Raw genomic sequence first — 22,947 nt, forward strand, 5'->3', positions numbered from 1 at the left:
TGGTGTAGCCGTTTTAATTTCCAGATCTAGCAGCCACGTGACTTTGGTAAATGTGTCCCGATGAGCATCCTGTCAGGTTGAAGATGTAGTGTTGTGGCAGTTATGAGCTCTTCTGTTTATTCCTTTTTATTAATCTCCTGCTGTTGGTAATATTTGCAAGGACATTTTAATAAAGATGTGACTTAAAGCCAGAAAGTTTCATGCCATTCACTTTGCATCCTTTGTCCATGAGTCTGTGCCAAATGTTTTATTTCGTAGTCTCCGATCAGTTCTTACAAACCTGTCACCCCAGACCAACAAGGCCAGTTACAGGATATCCAGAGCACATGTAGCAGTGCTCTATCAGCCTTTCAGCTGGGTGATAAATATTAAAAACGCCCATCAGACAACAGCAGATACTGCAAGTGTGTGAGGGATGTCCTTTGTTGTGTCAGTGCGTGGAGCACATGAGTCCTGCGTAGATGACATCGCTGCTTCGCGCACTGAAGCCGCAGCTGGAGGAGAGCTGCTGCGTCAGGTTGTAGTCTCGAAGCTCCACTCACGATGCTAAGCAGGCCGTGGGCAACGATGGGCCACGCACTGCTGTGAACTACATTAATCGGCCATACGAGGTGTTCGTTGGATCAGTGTGCACCGAGTCCGCGATGATGTCCTCGTACTACCACCCGGCTAAAGAAGCAGACATGGCGGCCATGACAGAACCGCTGTGCCTGGAGAGAGGTAACGTAGCTAGCAGGGTAGCTAACCCTAACCCTGGAGAGAGGTAACGTAGCTAGCAGATGCAGTGTGTGTGGGAGACGTGCTCGCAGTCTGATTCCACAACAAAGGCGAAACGATGATCGTTGGCTTGTCTGATGCATACAAAGGTACCGATGTACACGTCCCTGGGCCCCGCCTCCGCTCCTACACTGACACGTTTGTTTGCTGTGGTCGGCTTCTTTGGGTTTTACGGCCCCATCTCCTGCGTCTTTAGCGGTATGGAGCTTGGTTGGGCCTAAAATGCTGAGTATCCATCAGCGCATGATCCAGTCGGTGAGGAGGATCGTGTTCGACGTCTGTTAATGCACACAGACCCTAACGACACAAGTTAATAATTTAACCACGACACAGTTTAGATGATGTGCGCAGCAGGGGTGACTAGGACGTAACCTTTAGGGGGGCTCGGTCCCCAGTGCCACGCCTACCTCTCAGTTACTGTGAACGCTGCTCGCAGACACGTTCAGTTTTTTAAACTCTTTAATTACAACACCACCTTCAAAAGCAACCCTCCTTAGTGGGATGACCTGTTGTAGTGTCAAAGATAAATAAATTAGCCCATGTTTTCAATATAATACACAGGTTCACACTGGTAAAACTGATCAAACAGCCATGGATGAAGCATCAAAAGTGTGTGGGATACTGTACAGTCTGTGCTACATATACCTGTATACACATATGCTGTGGATCATGGTGGTGACATCGTGCTCTGGGGATGTTTTGCTGCAAGTGCTACTGGTATATCCACACAAAGAGGATGGAGTAACGTCTTCAACTTAACCTCAAGTGAAGAAAACTGGATGTTCCAGCAGGACAGATATTCCAAATACTCATCAAAATTGGTTTTGGAATCATTAAAGCAGCTTAACATCATATCTGTGTAGGTTCTCAGTCATCCAGGTCACGGTAGTCTAAGGAGCTTGGGGAAAAATGTAACTGGACTTCTTTAAGTTTCTTGAAGACGTCTCATCTGAGAAGCTTTGTCAGTTCTAAGACTGGGTGGACAGCCCCAGGTATCTATCCCAGTGGGTGACCCACTATCATGTGCTTCATTACATGAGTCAAGGTGTGAAATGGGTGTTTGGATCCTTAATTAATATTTAATTAAAGGTATAATTCCTCTGTTATCTTCTTCAGTCCCGTGTGCAAACACAGTGCAGTGAAGCTGCTAAACGTTTTGTTTTGGTTTTTATACCTGACCTGTCCAATAGTTTTAAGAAGTAGAATCATCGTCTGACTACTTGGTTGTGTCAAAAATATTTGCTTTGCCGAGAGGAGCGCTATAGACTATAGGCTCCTCATGTTAGTCTTTTTATTTTATATTTACAATATTATCTGAGTGGTTATTATTCTGGAGCTGACGGGGTGAGGGCCTCGTTAGTGAAAGAGACAGGAGGTAACATAAACACATTTTGCAGACCTCTTTCCCCCTTATTTATAAGAATGGTCAAAGAATTTATGATTTCTTTCAGAACTACTTCTTCTGTGAAGACTGCCAATGATCACCCTACTATTAAAACCACATATATATATATATATATATATATATATATATATATATATATATATATATATATATATATATATATATATATATACACACGTACATATACATAAACCCCTCATCGGAGCACTAGGTGAGTGGCTCCAGTAATTTTTTTTCTTTAATCCCCCTCTCGCCCCTGTGGGCGGTTTATCCTTCAAGCTCGGGTCCTCTACCAGAGGCCTGGGAGCTTGAGGGTCCTGCGCAGTATCTTAGCTGTTCCCAGGACTGCGCTCTTCTGGACAGAGATCTCCGATGTTGTTCCCGGGATCTGCTGGAGCCACTCGCCTAGCTTGGGAGTCACCGCACCTAGTGCTCCGATTACCACGGGGACCACCGTCACCTTCACCCTGCACATCCTCTCGAGTTCTTCTCTGAGCCCTTGGTATTTCTCCAGCTTCTCGTGTTCCTTCTTCCTGATATTGCTGTCATTCGGAACCGCTACATCGATCACTACGGCCGTCTTCTTCTGTTTGTCTACCACCACTATGTCCGGTTGGTTAGCCACCACCATTTTGTCCGTCTGTATCTGGAAGTCCCACTGGATCTTAGCTCGGTCATTCTCCACCACCCTTGGGGGCGTCTCCCATTTTGACCTCGGGACTTCTAGGTTATACTCGGCACAGATGTTCCTGTACACTATGCCGGCCACTTGGTTATGGCGTTCCATGTATGCCTTGCCTGCTAGCATCTTGCACCCTGCTGTTATGTGCTGGATTGTCTCTGGGGCATCTTTACACAGCCTGCACCTGGGGTCTTGCCTGGTGTGATAGACCCCAGCCTCTATGGATCTTGTACTCAGAGCTTGTTCTTGTGCTGCCATGATTAGTGCCTCTGTGCTGTCTGTCACATCCCCATTGAGTTCCTGATGAAGGCTCTTCTAGGCATTCCAGGATCCAGGTGTGGGGCATCGAGTCATAGGTCTCTTTGTAATCAATCCAGGCAGTGCACAGGTTGGTCAGACTGGTCTTGTAGTCTCAGCTAACTGCTCGATCTACCAGTAGCTGCTGTTCATCTTAGCCACTATGACGCCTGACAGGAGCTTCCACGTGGTGCTGAGGCAGGTTATTGGTCGGTAGTTGGAGGGGACCGGTCCCTCCTGGGGGTCCTTGAGGATCAGGACTGTCTGGCCTTTGGTTAGCCATTCCGGATTTCTCTCTGGTTCATCTGTGCTGCCAGACGCTCATGGAGTGCAGTCAGCTTCTTCAGACAGCAGGCGTGATCCATGTCAGGTTCTGGTGCTGTCCAATACTTTATACTGGAGACCCTGTCTTTGATATATGTCACTGTGATGGTTACTGGACCCTGTTCACATCGTCTAGTAGATCTTCTGAGGGTACTTCATGTAGTCTTGATTAACCATCTACAGAAGATCCAGGTTTCAAGCTTTACCATGATCCTATTTTTCAGGATCAGTGCACTCAACAATCCTTCTTCCATCACACTTGGGGCGAAGTACCCAATCTCGGGTGGGGGTGATGAAATCTCACCCCTTTAAACTCCCTTTCAACAGGAAGGAAACAGGAAGAAACCTCTGGCAGAACCAGACTCAGGGAGAGGCGCCATCTGCCGTGACCGGTTGGGGTGAGAGAAGGAAGACGGGATAAAGACATGCTGTGGAAGAGAGACAGAGATTAATAACAAGTGTGATTCAGTGCAGAGAGGTTCTGGATCTCTGTCCAGAAGAGCGCAGTCCTAGGAACAACAGAGATGCTGTGCAGGACCCTCAAGCTCCCAGGGCTCTGGAAACTGCTCCGTCTACCATTGGTTGATGCGTTGCGCCTCTGGTATTCCTGCCGATTCCTCTCTGTGGCCTGCTCATGTATTGAGCCTTCTGTCTGTTCATCTTAGCCACTATGTTGCCTGACAGGCGCTTCCATGTTATGCTGAGCAGAGATGGGCAGTGACACGTTACTGTAATCCGATTACTTTTTTCAAGTGACGAGTAAAGTAAAAGATTACTAAGGGATCCGCCCCACTCCTGCTAAACAGGTGACAATAGATTTAAGAGCTGCTGAATCTTTGATTTTATTCATTTATTTGCTGAGTTTTACTTGCATCTATTTGAAAGAGTGTAAACACAAAACATTATTTTATTTCATATGCTGGAATATGCAGAACATAGGTTTAAATTAGAGCTGGGCGATAGAACGATAACAATATGTATCGCGATATAACTTTTACTCGATAGAGAAATTAAACTATCGCGATAGACCTCGCCGCTCTTGTCCTCTTAAAAAAAAAAAAAAAAAAAAGGTCAGCCAATCCAAATGAAGTAGCGCAGAGCCGAACCAATCACAGCCGCAGCGTCACGTCGCGTGACTTGTTACGTACAGCACAAGTGCCAAGCCGCACGTGTGTTTGTTTGGGAAGCAGCCAGCGGGTAATGGAGGAAATGAGTGTGCCGACTAGAAAAATCAACCGAGCGTGACCGAAGAGAAAACAGATGATGGTTCCAACGCCGGAGAGATTGTCGAACGGAAGAGCCATAGAAGTTCCGTAGTGTGAAGGTATTTCGGCTATTTCAAGTCTGACAAAAAACAGAGTAGCGTGCACTGTAAATTGTGCCGAAAGCAAGTCTGGAAATACAATAAACTGGTGCATGCGTCACACTGTGCGCCACGTTATTGTTTCGGTGAAATGAATTTCTACAATACTGTTAATTCTACTCTCTGCAGTGTTTAAATGCTTACATATACACACAGTTACTGTCCCTCCACACATACGACTGTTCTGCTTCTATGCCCCAGCTTTGTTTACTTTTTCCCACCGAGGCTTCTAGACTTCTGATTGGCCAACATTTCTGCACGGTTAGGAATCTAGCGCCACCTGCTGCTTTGGCATGTTCATAGCAGCGTTTTCCTTCATTTCTGCCTTTATGTGTGGACGGGATTATTTTTTAAAACGAAAACGGAAAATCTCCGTTTTCAAAAATACCCATGTACGTGTGGACGTAGCCTCAGTCTCTGACTGGAAGCGCTGATTCGTCATTCGGCTTTTGTCAGACTAAAGTAACTGTTAAAACTGTTTGAAAAGCTCAGCTATACAACAAGGAGAGATTGAGAATTTCCTTTTAGTTCTCAGTTTATTTGATATTGACAAAAGTTAGTCAGTTTTGTCTGTTCTTCTGTAAAACAAACTAAGATTTATTTTTAGAATTAATATTTTGTTTCTAAGTGGAATTGACAGTTTAGTCTGTTTCATTTGTTCTATTTTGAAACTTAAACGCTTTAGCGGCTGCCTTTTGTGTAGTTTGCAATATTTGCCTTTATTTATCTGAAAAAGTCTCATGTTCCTTAAGTACATCTACCCTGTTGAACTTATTATGGGAAATAAATATTTAAATCAAAACAAGCTGCTGATTATTTCACATTTCACTTGTGAGCAACGGCACATTTAAATCTTACAAATATAGTTATTTGGCTTATATCGTGATAGATATCGTTATCGCCTGAAATGAAAAAAACATATCGTGATATGAAAAAATCTCATATCGCCCAGCTCTAGTTTAAATGGTAAATTTCTTCATGTGAAAGACTGTAACATATAATTAAATTTTTGCTTGATGCAATGTGCATGAAGTTAAAAGATTAAAACTAATAAAACAATTTTTAAAAAGAGACTTTTCCATTTGATTCAATTTGATATGATGATTATGCAGAAAAATAGAGTTGGGCTGAAAGGTCTGTCGCTTTATTACGTATTCAGATTAGGTATCATGTTTTTAAAAAGTAATAAGTAAATAAGTAATCTCAGAGTGACGCTGAAAAACTAGTTCATGCATTTATTACTTCCAGGCTGGACGACTGTAATTCATTATTATCAGGAAGTCCTAAAAACTCCCTGAAAAGCCTTCAGCTGATCCAAAATGCTGCAGCAAGAGTCCTGACAGGGACTAGAAAGAGAGAACAGATTTCTCCTGTTTTGGCTTCCTGTTAAATCCAGGATTCAAAATCCTGCTCCTCACATACAAGGTCTTAAATAATCAGGCCCCGTCCCCTGCTGTTGTGATTTGGTACTGTATAAATAAAATTGAATTGGTATTTGATAAATGGGAAATGTAAAGCTTACATGTGAGTCCTTGTGTTTTTAAATTAGGTTTATACATGTGATGTGTCTGTTCATATGGAGAAATCTGCTGAGAAGCAAAATAGGCTGTTATTTAAGTGTTGCTTGCAGGATGAACAGGTTAGCTTGCTGTACTGTGATGGCTCTACACTAAAGAACAGCGTGTGACGGGTGCACAGTACCTGTGGTGCTTATGGTCAGAGTTAGGTTACATCAAGTGTAGCAGGGATTAGTTAAGCTGATGATGGTGAGATTCATTCCACCTTCATGCTAACTTTATATCATCTAGTATAAAAACAGCATGAGCAGTGTACTGTCAAACATCTGCGTACGTCTTGTTCAGTTCGGTCGTGTAAGTCCACAAAGAGCAGTAAAACTCAGAGCAGCAGCAGCATGTAGCTACTGGAGCGCTCAAAAGAAAGTGTAGTGATTTGTAATTCTTTTCCCCGTACACTAGTTTGTGTACTTAAGTAGAGAATGTGTGTGCCTTTGCCACCTGTGTTACAGTAGGTGTGAATCATGCCAGGGCCTGGTGCCATGTACCAACTCTTCATGCTTCAGGCCTCGTCCAAAATGCTCCATATTCACATTTTCCAGTAGAGCTTCAGAGGGTTTAACATCGTGTTGGTAATCACCCCAGGAGGGTCCACGTTTCCAGTTTAGCCATGATCCTTCCTCTTGGTGGGATCATGGCCTTTAAAAGGCCGAATGTGGATTCATTGTCCTTTTCTGTCAGGTAGTCTCCCGCCATCATGGCCTGGGGTGCTTTTTCCTTCAGTGGAGCTTCAGGAGGTGCAGGGGCGTCAAACAGCTGCTGGCTGTGTCCAGATGTTGCAGAGAGCGTCCCTCATGACTGAGGGCCCTCGTCTGTGTGGTAACCACTGGGTTTATCAACAGGACAATGCTACAGTACACAATGCTGCAGGACAAGAGACTTCTTCTAGGACAATAACATCACCCTGTTGGACCATCCTGTGTGTTCCCCTGATCCAAATCCAACTGAGAACCTTTGGGGATGGATAGAAAGGCAGTAGATGCCTTCATGCGGCCGTCTTCACCACTTGGAGAAATGTTCCCACTCACCTCATGGAAATGCATCCTGTGACTGTGGGAGGGTCTGTAGTGTCCACAGACAGTGTTGTGTTGCTGTGTTGTTAATCCTGGCTTGTGTGTGTTGTGGGTTAGATGTATGCAGGGTGATCGAGCTGCTGGACCGGCTGCAGCGGACTGGTGAGCTGCCTCCTCCCAAACTGCAGGCCCTGCAGAGAGTCCTACAGAGCAAATTCTGCGCTGCCATCAGAGAGGTAAAGTGCCACGGCCCTTTTAAAAGAATGTTTAATAATCGTTTTCCTAATGTCCGGTGCATAAAGTGAGCATTGTCACGTCCTCACAGTCTGTTTAAAAGCAACTCTTTTCATTTAATCATCTCAGACTTTTTTAAATGACCCATGTGAGAACATGTGCACTTCCTTTCTTTTTGGACATTTTTGTCTTTATTGAATGGTGGCGCAGTGGAGATGGACGATACGCAGTAAAGACCGTGGATTGGACTCTGACCTGGGCCTCAGCACACTGGCCGTACAGCCTTCAGTAGAGATTAGTACATGAGCTGCTCTGCCTCCTGAGCTGCAGCCACATATTTAGCCTCCAATCAGTGAAAACTACACTTTAAGTTTGAGGCCATTTACTAAAATCTGATGCTGAACGAGCAACCAGCCACCACGCTGGCGTTCTTGGCAACACTTGCATTTAAAAAGTTAAGTTAGATAACTAATGACTGTAACAACTAATGACTTAATGAATAACTAAATAGTAAAGAAGATAACAGAAAGTAAATAAGTGTGAGCCTTGAAGCTGTTATCAAAGACTGACTGAAAGCACATGGTGCAGTTTCTTATATTTAGCTAATAATAGAATTTATCATGGATGTTTGCAGTGTTATCCATTGTCTGTGTATCTACTGCACTGTGTGATGCTACATCCCCATTACACTCCAGTCTGAGCCACCTTTGTTCTGCTTTGTTGTCCTTAGGTTTATGAGCAGCTCTATGACACTCTAGACATTGTTGGAGGACCAGAGGTGCGAGCACAGGCAACAGCCAAGGTATTACAAATGACAAAGCAGCTTTATGTTAGAGATTTGGGCTGTTTGTGATTGCAAACCACAGCAGTGTTGTAGTTCTTAGACTACGACGCTCTGCTAATGCCACTACACACACTGTAGTGGCATCTTTAGTCAAAGTGGGAAAAATCTGACTACACATTGGAATATTTAACTGTACTGAGCAGACACTGAGATACTGAGAACAGTGCAGTATGCATTTGTTAAACTGATAAATATGTTTTAACAAAAGTAGTACAGTTAAATGGGATTAACAGTGCAGCACTCCTGCAGTGCTGGAATATGGTGACCGCTGTCATAAATGGACTGATTCTTATACAGCGCTTTTCTACTCACAGCTATACAACAGGCCTCATTCACCCAGTCACACAAGCACTTCCTTCTATACTTAAGTGCAAACTAATCTACATCCACACTCCGATGGATGCATTGGTGAGCAACTTGGGGTTAGTATCTTGCCCAAGGATATTTGGCATGTAGACTAGGGGAAGCCAGGGATCGAACCAGCAACCTTCCAGTCAGTGGCTGATCTGCTCCACCGCCTGAGCCACAGCCACCCCATAAATGAAAGGTTTGCACCAGAGTGGCAGAGTGTGGAATTTGTTTTTGCTCAAAACAAGTGAAGATGTAGTGATCGTGCATCTCCCACTGAAACAGTAGGATGCATAGTTGAAGGGAATCTTGAAATGCTACAGATGAATGCAGCGTTTAATACATGAATTTGCACTGAAGAATACCACCTGACATCCTTCCAGAGTTTGCCTCTGACGGATATCTTTGTCTCCTTAAGCCTTTGACCTCTAAAAGCCTGTCACGGTGCCATGTGAGGACGAATGCTCGGCTGGTTAGCCGGCTCCACAGTGTGCTCTTCCTGACGTCTACTTTCAGCAGTTTGAAATGCTGAGCAACTTCATGTTTTGTGTCCTTACTCTCTCTGTCTGGGTTTTTTCTTCCTTTGTTTCCCTTTCCTTTCCTCTTTTCTGGCAGCTTTTGCAATCAGAATTTACTATTGTTAGAAACATATTTGCATTTCTACCACACATGCTCTCTATCCGATTGTTAAGTGATGACGTGACGAATCCTACTTCCGGGTCTAAAGTAGTCTGCGTTTAATATGGCTTTTGTGTTGTTAACATGTTTAATGTTTTGTATTTTCTTCTATTTGATCTCAAAAAGCTCCTAAAACAGTCAGTGATCCCTGTTGACCTCCCTCGGCTTTTATTACCGCTAATCATTTATTTAAGCTCAGTTTTTAAAACCTTAGGATGTAGCTACAGCCCAGCCCATGCAGCAGTATATGAATGACTAACCTCATATTGTGGATGGATTATCTCAGTTGTTCTCCTGGCTGAAGTTTGGTCCTTTTACAGCATCCTGCCATGCGATTACATTTGTTCCTGACCACCGAGAACACTCACGTTAACTTTTATCGAGTGGAAAAAAAGTTAGCTTGTTTATATTATGCTAACATAGCTGTGTCGCTAGCAGTCACGTAGCACATCATTATATACCAGCTAGCCCAACTTCAGTAACCCTACAAACGTCACTGCTGTTTAGTTTTCTGTCTTCATTTATGTTGGAAGTGATAACAGAGCTGTACGTTTTAATTTGTTTCCAAAACCCCGCAGCCAGGACATGCTATATTGTATTTAGATAGAAGCTAGCGAGCTAACTTCCTGCTAACTTCTAACTCTGTTAAATGTCATAAATTCCGTTTTCATGGATGCCTGGATGTTAAACTCAGTTGTTACACCTGGTAGAGCAGAACGCTGATCATTTTATTAAAGATGAAAGACTTTAGACAGTTTTTCAACTCTCAGTAATGCCATAGTGATCGTTTGATATATGGACCTGCAGCGGAGTTTAGGCCCAGACACGGCTAGTGACGTCAGACTGAACAACCGGATAGGCTCCTTTTTGTGCTGTTTGTTTTTCATTATTTATTTTAGTATATTTGATCTATTTATTAGGGCTGCACGATTTTGCATAAAATGAGAATCACAATCTTTTGGCTTAGAATTGAGATCACGATTTTCTCACGATTTTCTTTTCCAGTATAAATATTTATTGCACTTATTAACTGCACATCAACTTCGTAACAGTTGAGACTGAACATAAAAACAATAAATAAACATAAAAACAACAAATGTCTCACATTTTGTCGTTGCCGAAAATGTACTGCTTGAAATTCCGTCTCCACCGTTGCTCGACGCTGCGTGTACAGAGCAGGTAGTGCAACAATAGAAAAATAGTTGCGGGACGGCACTGTGTAGCGTTTGTCTAGGGTGTTGATCATTTTCCTAAATCCCTCGTTTTGCACAGTGTTGATGGAGCCATATCTTTGGTCAGGTGATAAGTGATAGCCTCCGTAATTTCTTTGTGCCTGCGGGAGTTCGACATGTATAGGAAAGCGCTGTATAAGGTTCCGTTATTGATGTTTGGGTGGTTGACCGGGACGGATTTTCTCCAGTCACTTTCTCGTCATCCCTGACGTGCTCTCCGTTGTTTTTTCCCTGCTAATTGACCCTGTGCATGAGAAAATGCTAACTTCCTGGTTTGAGACCGGATGTGGGGTTGTACATTTCCGGTAGCTTTACTTTGCGGTCAATCGCTACTGTGAAGATATCCTCCAAAATCATGTCCAAAACTCGAAAACGGAAAGATGGCGTTAAGTTACAAAGAGCAGAAGGTGGGAACACTCACCGCTGCTGTGTCATAAAAAAATCTAATGATCAATTTTGACGTTTAAAGCGTTTAGATCGATCAGTTGTTTACATCGCTCAACACAAGCAGAACTGCATCACTGCAGCAGACGACACATCGTCCACATTCAGAATCACATCTTTGTATAGTGACGGGTCTTATGATTTAAACAGGCAAATGTTCAGCATTCAAACTACAGGTGAACAATAGTCAAACCAGATGTTTCCCTGTTATGTTGATATCAGCTAGTCAAGTACACACCTACACAGCATGTTAACAAACCGTGAAAAAAGCCACACAAAAAATGAATGATTGCTGGTAACGGTTTCTATACATTATTATTTATGAAGGGTATGTTGTGACTTACCTTCAAAATTACAGTGGTCCCTCGCTATAACGTTCACCTTTCACCTCGCTGTTTCACAGATTTTTTTAGTGCAAGTTTGCACGTTTTTTTACGTCACATTGTGTCCTGATCGCTGCAGACGATCTCCGTGACGTCTCTCCTGTACAGTACAGAATCGCTGCATCGATCGCTGGCAGTGTGACTCTGAAGTGTAGTACTGTATGTCCACGATGTCCACGAAACGTTTTGCACTGTCAAAAAATAAAATTGGCTCCTTGATTTCACCTCTCGCTGGTTATTTTTAGAACATAACACCCGCGATAAACGAGGGACAGCTGAGAAATATAACATTTGAATCCATTTTCTCTTTTGCTCTGAGGCGCGGGGGAAAATATCGACAAGTCGATGAACATCAGAATCAGAATCAGAATACTTTATTCATCCCGAGGGAAATTAGGGGTTACAGCAGGCAGCACGCTAATGGCGCATGCGCACTCACAAAGGAACCTTCTGACCAACTTTACACAAACATCATTTACAGATATATTGGGTAAATGCCCGAGACATCTATAGAAATGTAAATCGCTGCTTGATTCATTCATTTGCTTAACTTGTTTTGGACCGTAAACAAGGCGTGAATAGGACACCGGAAACAAAGCTCCCCACAGGAGTTTCTGCACCGGAAGTAGCACATGCTAACGTGCACACAGTCAATTTTAGCAGCCAGCTTCTGTATCACGTGGTATAAGGCTCCGTCCTTGTCATTTGTTGAGCAGGAAGAGTGAGCGCTTGTTTCCGTGCAGATTACGTCCCGGATCAAAATGCGGTACAATCGTCGTCGTCTTCTTTTTTTTTTTTGTAAATCGTTGTCATTTGGAAATGAGATCGCACATAAGTATGAATTGAGATCGCGATTTTCTAACGATTAATCGTGCAGCCCTACTATTTATGCATTTTTATTAAAATTATGTATATAATTCAGTTCTATTTGGTTTTATGTCTATAGAGCCAAATCACAAAAATAGTTGCCTCAAGGTGCTTTATACTGTAAGGTCGACCCTATAGATACAGAGAAAAACCCAACAATCATATGACCCCCTATGAGCAGCACTTTGGTGACAGTGGGAAGGAAAAACTCCCTTTTAACAGGAAGAAACCTCCAGCAGAACCAGGCTCAGGGAGGGGCGGGGCCATCTGCTGTGATTGGTTGGGGTGAGAGAAGGAAGACAGGATAAAGACATGCTGTGGACTTTATGAGTTACTCAGATTGTCTATAAACAGGCCCACATTTAACACTACCACTGTGGGAAAATAGTTTGTTTTGTATTGCATCCTTTGAATGCAGCATATGTTTGTCCTCCCACCTGTGTACTGTCAGATCCTCTGTTTTGTATAACAAATAGAGGTAACTGGAGATGTGATGTGAAATAGAACTTGTTGTTTTGCTCATCATGTGGTTTCCTCTCTGATTAGGCCACAGTGGCAGCCTTTGCAGCCAGTGAGGGGCACGCCCACCCAAGGGTGGTAGAACTGCCCAAGACAGAAGAGGGACTGGGCTTTAACATCATGGGTGGAAAAGAGCAAAACTCTCCCATCTATATCTCAAGAGTCATCCCTGGAGGAGTGGCTGACCGCCAAGGTGGGCTGAAGAGAGGAGACCAGCTACTTTCTGTCAATGGTGTGGTAAGAGGATCACAGAAGCCCACTTACAACCTGCTGAGGAGAGGTGCACACAGCGTGAAGACCAGAAGCAGTCACTGAATCCTGGAATTATTTTAAAAGTGTTAACTACAAGTATTTATCCAGTTTCAAGACCCCATTTAAAACCATTGTCTGTAGAATTTGTAAATCCAAAAATAACACAAGAACATTTCTTCATATACGGCACATTTACACTTTGTTTTTAGGTCAGGCGCATCAACAGTCACATTTATTATCATTTCTAGTTCATTTTGTACTTTATGTATGTTCAGTAGAACATCTACATAAATATACAGCATCAGTATATTATAATTGATATAAATAATTGATACTGTTTGATACTAATTGATTTGTTTAGCCTACCTGTTGGCCTGGATAAGGTGTTGCAGGGGTCAGGTGCAAAGTGTGTTGGGTGGGGTTCGGGGGCCATTCCTCCTGTCAGGTCCCTCCAGATCTCACTGTTGTTCCCACTGGGACAATGGGACGACAGACTCAATACTCTGAGGACCTCCTTAAGCCCACTGATGCGTCTCCTGTAGAAGCAAAGGCTGGGGACAGGAGAGACGACTCGTCCATCACTGAGGTGGTTAAACACCTCCGTGGTGGCTGGGCCTCTGGGGTGGATGAGGTTCACCCTGAGTTCCTAAAGGTGTGGATGGTGCAGTGTTTGTTATGCTGACATGCTGAGAAAGATGTAGAGGATCTGTGCAACAGCTTTAAATTATTCCTAAATGCAGTGGAGCAACTTAAAAGACTGCTCTTAACCTATAATCTCTATCTCGTTCACTCACCTTATCCAACATTGATAGTGAAGGTGTTAAAGATCCTCCATCAGTCACTTTAATATGACTCAGATGTAACCATAAGAACAGGTTACTGGCACCCTGAGAGGTAGAACTGGCTGCCTGCCCACATCACTGGGAGGTTGGAGAGGTACTCTAGCCATACGTGACAAGAGATGTGAAAACATGAGAGTGTATCCATCTCTCTAAAATGAAGGAATACTGTAGAAGTGCATGTCAGTGCATCGTCATAGCTGAAACAGGTTAGCACTGTCCTTTCACTCCTGGAAAGTGTTGATAAGAAGTCATTCTTGTTTCTCTCTTCTGAACGGAGCAGCTTCTGTCCCCTTCCAGAACAAAATGAGTGGGTGTGCATCAGAAGTTAATGAGGGTGATCTCTGTGTGTACAGCTTACCAGGGCAACCCTCGGAAAAACCCACAACCTATTCCAGTCGCTGTCAAACCACTTAAGGGTAGAGGGGAGGTCATCAGACGTTCACTTTATGGGTAAAGAGTAAACGTAGTCGGAAGAAACGGCTTCTTGTAGCATGTCAGACTTTTGCTTTGTGTTGGTCTTCATGCAGAGTGTTGAAGGTGAGCACCATGAAAAGGCTGTTGAGCTGCTGAAGGCTGCACAGGGATCAGTCAAGTTGGTGGTCCGCTACACCCCGAAGGTGCTGGAGGAAATGGAGGCTCGCTTTGAGAAGATAAGGAGCGCCCGGAGACGACAGCAGCACACCAGCTACTCGTTAGTCTGCAGTCAGCATGTTTGTATGTGGTGTGCACCCATACATATAATCATATGTTTGGATACACACTGCTGTTATCCTGAGTGTGGCAACTAGTCAGCTGACCATTGTCAAGGACAGTGGGCAGTTTTTCTGTGTTTACACAATACACCACCAGTGTAAATAAAAGAGATAATTTGCGCATCTAATAAACTCTTAGATTTTATTCACAGAACACAAAATACATCTCAAATGTTTAAAATTAGATGCATATGAGATTGAATTTAATTCAGTGGACTTTTATTTAAACAGCGACAAATCACAATAACATGAAGACAATAATACAGCAAAAAACCCAACAATCATATGACCCCCTATGAGCAGCACTTTGGCGACAGTGGGAAGGAAAAACTCCCTTTTAACAGGAAGAAACCAGGCTCAGGGAGGGGCAGGGCCATCTGCTGTGATTGGTTGGGGTGAGAGAAGGAAGACAGGATAAAGACATGCTGTGGAAGAGAGACAGAGGTTAATAACAGATATGATTCAATGCAGAGAGGTCTGTTAACACATAGTGAGTGAAGAAGAAACACCCAGTGCATCATGGGAATCCAAGTAGGCCTGCAGAGCGAGAGCGAAGTGCTCTAATAGGGTGATATGGTACTACAAGGTCATTAAGATAAGATGGGCCTGATTATTTAAGACCTTGTATGTGAGGAGCAGGATTTTGAATTCTGGATTTAACAGGAAGCCAAAACGAGAGAAATCTGCTCTCTTTCTAGTCCCTGTCAGGACTCTTGCTGCAGCATTTTGGATTAGCTGAAGGCTTTTCAGGGAGTTTTTAGGACTTCCTGATAATAATGAATTACAGTCGTCCAGCCTGGAAGTAATAAATGCATGAACTAGTTTTTCAGCGTCACTCTGAGACAGGATATTTCTAACTTTAGAGATGTTGCACAAATGGAAGAAAGCAGTCTTACATATTTGTTTAATATGTGCATTGAAGGACATGTCCTGGTCAAAAATGACTCCAAGGTTCCTCACAGTGTTACTGGAGGCCAAGGTAATGTCATCCAGAGTAAGGATCTGCTTAGATACCATATTTCTAAGATTTTCAGGGCCGAGTACAATAACCTCAGTTTTATCTGAATTAAGAAGCAGAAAGTTAGCGGCCATCCAGGTCTTTATGTCTTTAAGACATTCCTGCAGTTTAACTCATTGGTGTGTGTTATCTGGCTTCATGGACAGATAGAGCTGGGTGTCATCTGCATAGCAGTGTAAATGTATGCTATGTCTTCTAATGATGCTGCCTAAGGGAAGCATGTATAATGTAAACAGAATTGGTCCTAGCACTGAACCCTGTGGAACTCCATAATTAACCTCAGTGTGTGAAGAGGACTCTCCATTTACATGCACAAACTGGAGTCTATTAGATAGATATGATAGAAACCACTGCAGCGCAGTACCTGTAATACCTACAGCATGTTCTAATTGCTCTAATAGGATATTATGGTCGACAGTATCGAACGCTGCACTGAGGTCTAGCAGGACAAGCACAGAGATGAGTCCACTGTCAGAGGCCATAAGAAGATCATTTGTAACCTTCACTAAAGCTGTTTCTGTGCTGTGATGAGCTAGGGCTGCTCAATTAATCGAATTTTAATCACGATTACGATCTGGGCTTTCAACGATCATTAAAAATGACTGAGCTGATTATTAGCCCCTCCCTCATGCTTTACTCTCGCGCTGCTCCGTGTGGTAAATCAAGCGTTCCGCTCTCCATTTCCAACACGCGTCACAACAATTAAGAGGACCCGAGGGAAGCTCGGAAAGCTAAGCAGAAGTTATTTGGAGAGGAGAGTGACTGCCGTTGGTTGAAAAGAGGTAAAAAAAACTTCAGTGGTGTGGAAACATTATGGGTTCAGTCAGACGTGGATCAAGTAGACACAGTGTGTAAACTTTGCTACGGTGTCGTAGCTGCACCACAGAGCAACACTGCAAAGTTCACTAAACATAGATGTTTACATTTCTCATTTATTTCTTATATTGCAAACATTTGCACTGTTATCAGTATTTGCACTATTTTATATTGTTTTTTAAAGTCATTATTCAATACATTGTTATTGTTAACCCTTTAAAGCCGGTCAGAGCAGCACGCTCCGTTTTGTGTAACTATTTTTAAATCCCTGTAGAACCGGAACCGCGTAAGCTAGCGCAATATTTGTTTTGCATATGAAACCGGAGGAGTTGTACTTACATCTTATGCCATCAGCTTGTCCTCGGTCACAGTTTCCTTCCACATGAAGCTTTGCAAAAATCGCATAAAAAGCACTTGCAGGAACAAAAACATAATACTCCAGAAACACGCTTTGCCGATCCATCAGCTGTTCTTAACACTTCCCACATTGAAAAAGACGTCAACGCGAACTATCGCATTTCCTGCCCGAAACCGGAAGTGACGTCATTTTCGCGGAAAATGTAGTTTTTTACTTGTAGGCCTTAAAAGCCTATACTGGTGTTTTTATAATGGTTAGAGACAAATGCAATCGCATGGCAGGATGCTGTAAACCGACCAAACTTCAGTCAGGAGAACAACTGAGATAATCCATCCACAATACGAGGTTAGTCATTAATATACTGCAACAACATGGGAATAGATCAGCTGCCAGAGAATTCAACAATAATGAATCAATGGTACAGAAGTGGAGGAAGCAAGAAGAATGAGTTTAATAAAGTTTGATTTATCTGACTGCTTTGTTTCGCTTAATGTGCCTTATAATCCTGTGCACCTTATGGTCCGAAAAATGCGTACTGCACACTGCAGTTTAATGTTGCAAAGCACCTCTTTTTAACTTCAGTGGATATTATACATGGTTATGCTCAGGATATGTCAGCCAATTTCTACTGGAAATGCCTTTGGGTTAAACTTTCAGCAAGGAATTTGCATTTGCACTGTTACATTTTTATAAAGCTTTAATGTACATAAAAACCAGCTTCTTGTTTACGTGAAAATAAATGGAAGGTTGTCTTTTTGCGCTAGTAATGTTGTGGAGTTGTATTTTGTCTCGCATCAATTATATCGTCAGTTATATCGTTATCGCAAATTTTCAAATATATATCGTGATAAATATTTTTGGCCATATCGCCCTGCTCTATCGTCAAATAATCGAGATCTCAATTTCAGTGAAAATAATCGTGATTATCATTTTTGCCATAATCGAGCAGCCCTATGATGAGCTCTGAAACCTGACTGAAACTCTTCAAATAAGCCATTCCTCTGCAGATGATCTGTTAGCTGTTTGACAACTACACTTTCAAGGATGTTTGATATGAAAGGAAGGTTGGAGATTGGCCTATAATTAGCTAAGACTGCTGGGTCTAGAGATGCTTTTTGAGTAAAGGTTTAACTACAGCCAGCTTGAAGGTCTGTGGTACATAGCTGATTATTAGAGATAGGTTGATCATATTTAAGATCGAAGCATTAATTAATGGCAGGACTTCTTTGAGCAGTTTTGTAGGAATGGGGTCTAAAAGACACGTTGATGGTTTGGAGGAAGTAATTATTGAAGTTAACTCAGAAAGATCAATTGGAGAAAAAGAGTCTAACTTAACATCAATGGTACTAAGAGTAACTGTAGATAATATTACATCTGTGGGATGATTACTGGTAATTTTTTCTCTAATGATAAAAATGTTATTTGTGAAGAAGTTCATGAAGTCATTACTAGTTAACATTAAAGGGATGGTTGGCTCAACAGAGCTCTGACTGTTTGTCAGCCTGGCTACAGAGCTGAAGAGAAACCTGGGGTTGTTCTTATTTTCTTCAATCAGTGATGAATAGTAAGATGTTCTGGCTTTGCAAATTGTTTATGTTTAAGTTGTTTGTTGCTGGTTTTTAGTTTGTTTTTTGTCTGTTTGGGAGCTGACACAGTCTCTATGGAGATGGGTTTTTGGGGGGGTAGCAGGAGGAGAGAAGCTGCAGAGAGGCGTGTAAGACTGCAACTCTGCTTCCTGGTCCCAACTCTGGATAGTCATATTTTGGGGGGTTTAATAAATTTGTCCATATTTCTAGAAATGAGAGCTGCTCCATCCAAAGTGGGATGGATGCCGTCTCTCCTAACAAGACCAGGTTTCCTCCAGAAGGTTTGCCAATTATCTATGAAGCCCACATCGTTTCTGGGACACCACTCAGACAGCCAGCAATTTAAGGAGAACATGCGGCTAAACATGTCACTCCTGGTCTGATTGGGGAGGGGACCAGAGAAAACTACAGAGTCCCACATTGTTTTGCAAAATGCAATACCAGTCAGGGTAATGACCTCAGTGTGTTATCCAATCGGTCTGCCACATGTGATAACACCACTGTCTTTGTTAATCTATTAAACATTCAGACACTTATGAGCAACAACCATCTAATCCAGCATCTCCTCACCAACCGTAAGTTAGACTTTCCCAGCTTAACTGAGACATGGCAACAACCCCATGACTTCTCCCAACTCATTGATCCCACTTCTCTGAGGGTTGTTTACATCTGTGCAGCTTGTGGAACTGGGCAGGCAGGAGACATACCAGTAATGTTTGGCTAGAAGTGGAAGAATGTGGGCATGGGGAGATGGGAGTGGGTCAACTAAGCCTGTCAGAGGTTTCATGTGTCTGCCTGGGAGCAGGTCAGCAGTGACTTAGCGCACATACAACCCATCTGCACCAATTACATGTTGGCTAAAATAACACAAACACTTTATTTTCTTTTAGAAATGATTAAGCTACCTAACACTCGGAAAGGCAAGCCGTTTCCTTCATGTGGACTTGGACTGGACTCAGCTTTTTGTCAGACTTGGGAACCATGTAGTCTTTTGATGTCACATTTTCGGATTGCCTTGGATTGCTTGGAACCCAGCAGAGTAGGTACTAAAAAAGTACCTGGTAACATGTGCTGTGACCTAGTGGAAAACCCTAAAAACATCAAGCCGACCTGAGTAGGTACTAATGAAAAAGGGCTACAAATCTTGCAGGAGCAGGTTGGTTGCTGATGCTGTGGGCAGAGGCAGGTGGCTAAAAATTGACAGGGGGTCCCAAGAATGCTAGCAGGATGGAGGGTACAACTGATGTTAGTAACAAAATTAAGGCTGGAGTGAACCAGTGGAAAAGTTTTAACATCGTTAAGAACCAAGAAGGTAAAGAGCTGGACTTGTGAGAAGTGTGGCAAAGTTCTTGTATTTCATAGTTTCACATCGCTGCTGTTCAGTGACATCTACCTGTGTGTTTTACACTGGCAGGATGAAAGCTTTCAAAGTACAGACTGCTGCATGCATTTGTGATCTGGATGGAAAAAGCACGAGTTAATAATAATAGGTTTAAATGAGCCGCCACTGGCAGCCAGATTGAAAAAATCGTCCTGCACAGGGCTCTAGTGCAGAATGGTCCAGCCAATGCCCCCAACCTCCTCCCCACTACCCCTCTGTTGAACTTCTGCCAAAGATCTTGCAGACTGAGACATTTCCAGCACACCCACACTATATGTTTGGGCAAGTCAGGCCTTTCCAACATCCTCCCTTTCAACAAAACCAAATAATTTCCTCCCATTTATGTAGTGGAAATGTCAACAAGCGCTGTGTGGCAGGCAGGAGTTGGACCCAAAATGCAGGCTCTCAGACTCGAGGGATGAACTCAAAATCACAGCTTTATTGGCTGGCAAGGAAGATGCATACAAAACAAAGCCACACTGGGAACTCTAAGTTCAAGAAAACACAGGGAGCGAGTAACACAGCAATGAGGGACGACGCGACACTGACTCAGAGAAACACAGGACTTAAATACACTGGGAAATAACGAGGGGAATGAGACACAGGAGGGGAGCACAGCTGGGAGAAATCAGACATAACCAGACGAAAGGGAAGCGAAACTCAATACATTCACGTAGGACACAGACCTTCAAAGTAAAACAGGAAATGTAACACAGACGCAGACTGACTAGGGGAGACAGAGCAACTAAGAAACACAGAGACCAACATAAAAGAGGCACAGAGGGCGGCTACTAAACACTCAGAAAACTAACCAGAATACAAGAAACCCAAACTAAAATACTAGACTATAGAACAAACTGAGGCAACAAAGACAACTTAGAACATGCAACATAACACAAAAACCCTGAGACACAAGAAACTCACAACACTGGGTCAGGAGCTCCAGGATCCTGACAGGAAATGTCCTAGAAAACTACCAAAGATAACACAATCTGGGAGGAATAAAATAACTTCAAAGCTGTTGTGACAGAATAAAGAACCCACGCACAGCACTGTAAATTGTCTTTATTTCCAGACTGTTGTTGTGGCAGCAGTCCAGCTGCCCTCCTCGTTCTTCATGCCACACACAGATCTCTCTTCTAGTCTCGGTCGTTGTGTCCTTGGGCAAGACACTTCACCTACCGCCTACTGGTGATGGCCAGAAGGGCCGATGGTGCAATGTGGCAGCCTCGCTTCTGTCAGTCTGCCCCAGGGCAGCTGTGGCTACAACTGTAGCTGCCTCCACCAGTGTGTGAATGGGTGGATGACTGGGTGTGTAAAGCGCTTTGGGATCCCTAGGGGGGACTAGTAAAAGTGCTATACAAATACAGGCCATTTACCATAGCTGTGGAGAGTCTTAAGGTCATATCGACACGCCCTGACAAAGGGGGATCATTCCCCGTACATATGGGAAACGGAGTGGTGAGATAGTCTGTGATAGAGAACTGGTGGCAGTAGATGGCTACCCCTCCTTGAGCCCATTTCTGCGGATGTTTGTTGTTGGAATGGAAATGTTCCTGTTCCTACTGTCACCAGCGCTTGCTCATAGTCAAATACGATGTCCATCTGAAACACGAATGTCCAGATACCAAGTACAAATGGAGCTTAAAGGATCGGTTACTGGATGCTTTTTTCCTTATTTTTCTCATGCAACATGTCAAAGAATTACATATGTATCAAGTAAGCAGTTGGTGTATGACGAAGATACTATAGGTGGCACAAATTGATCCATCCCTCCATTTCAGGGGCAGCAGTCTAAGCAGAAATGCCCAGAATCCCTGATCCCCACACACCGGAATATCTCCAACATGTCCTGGATCTACCCTGTGACAACAACATAGCTGCTTAGATAAACCTGAATAACAAATAGGGTCTGGCTGATAGACTGTGTAGCTGTGGTCATATATCACCATGTAGGTTAATGCATTCTTTCACCTTCCACAGATCTCTAGAATCCAGAGGCTAACCAGCCCAACGCCTTCATCTGATTTATCATCCAGACCTCCCGATTCTTCTGCTCCAGCAGGAAGAAAGACCATGGATGGAAGCAAAGAAGTAGTCAACCAACAGCTGTTACCTGAGCTGAAGCATTGAAACCTGCAGTTTAGGATCCTCGTGCCACTTTCTTAGACAAATGAAAAATCTGAGCTAGCTTGTAGTCAGAACGTGCCTGTAAATTTCTTTTCCCAGAGTGATGTCTTCCTGAGCATCCTGTTACATACGGCCAAATATTCTCTCTGGTGTGTAGCTTAATCAGAATCTAAACTGCACATTCTCAAGTGTTTTATAGTACACTGCATTTCTGATTAGAGTCCACATTCTGCAGTAGACCTCGGTAGCAGAAAAAACATTTCCCAGGATAGACCCAGATAGAAGGCTAAGTGTTGGCATTTGTGAATGGCTTGTTCCATTTTGTGAAATTGTTGACATTTTTTTGTATTTTATTTTTTGTCTCTATATTTATTGGCAAATTTCCCATGAATTAAAGTCAGTGTAAAATGAATATTCTTGCATTAGTATTCTTTTATACTGCGTAGTGCTCACACGCACAATCCTCCCATAACACAAGTTTGCAGTCTCACATAATTACACAATCTAGAGCCAGTTTCTTGGAATGCCGACAGACCTGATCATTTCTTCCCAGCGCTTGTTTCCATCCCTGCTAACCTCATTTCTTCAGGGCTGCCTTTACTACCCTTAATGATTTCATGGTACAGTAATTCTTTTTTTTTTTTTTTTTGCCTGTCCCGTTTGGCTCTTTTGCATCAGAATTGTTGTCTAAAGGCAAAGAAAGATGCCCAACGGATTTACTTTACCAAATTGACCATCCCAGCCTTGCCGTAATGGTCCATTTGATTCACCTTTTATTGTTTATTTTATTTTCACTTACTGAATACGGGACAGACTTGACTGGGGGAA

At 43.0% G+C, this 22,947-nt stretch overlaps 1 protein-coding gene across 2 annotated transcripts; it reads left to right on the plus strand.

Moving 5' to 3' along the window:
* The first annotated feature begins 83 nt into the window (after positions 1–83).
* On the plus strand, positions 84–22,531 carry lin7b (lin-7 homolog B (C. elegans)). Of its 2 annotated transcripts, none has more exons than XM_082530576.1 (6): positions 84–720; positions 7,553–7,671; positions 8,400–8,471; positions 13,012–13,221; positions 14,606–14,792; positions 21,973–22,531. In XM_082530576.1, exons 1-6 carry the CDS (start codon positions 645–647, stop codon positions 21,978–21,980), a joined length of 672 nt encoding a protein of 223 aa, XP_082386702.1. In that variant the 5' UTR covers positions 84–644; the 3' UTR covers positions 21,981–22,531. The 2 variants fall into 2 exon arrangements, with proteins under 2 accessions (XP_082386702.1, XP_082386703.1); XM_082530577.1 differs by having other exon boundaries at positions 394–720; positions 14,606–14,769.
* Positions 22,532–22,947: the final 416 nt, after the last annotated feature.

Source organism: Aulonocara stuartgranti (genome assembly GCF_965226115.1).
Source record: "Aulonocara stuartgranti genome assembly, chromosome: 4".
In the NCBI taxonomy this organism is placed as follows: domain Eukaryota; kingdom Metazoa; phylum Chordata; class Actinopteri; order Cichliformes; family Cichlidae; genus Aulonocara; species Aulonocara stuartgranti.

What these genes read in the sequence shown, in the direction of transcription:
- lin7b (XM_082530576.1), top strand. Translation starts at nt 645, where the DNA reads ATGATGTCCTCGTACTACCACCCGGCTAAAGAAGCAGACATGGCGGCC. An exon ending in TCTGCGCTGCCATCAGAGAG is followed by an intron (nt 7,672 to 8,399) that starts GTAAAGTGCCAC and finishes TGTTGTCCTTAG; the next exon opens with GTTTATGAGCAGCTCTATGA. An exon ending in TACTTTCTGTCAATGGTGTG is followed by an intron (nt 13,222 to 14,605) that starts GTAAGAGGATCA and finishes GTCTTCATGCAG; the next exon opens with AGTGTTGAAGGTGAGCACCA.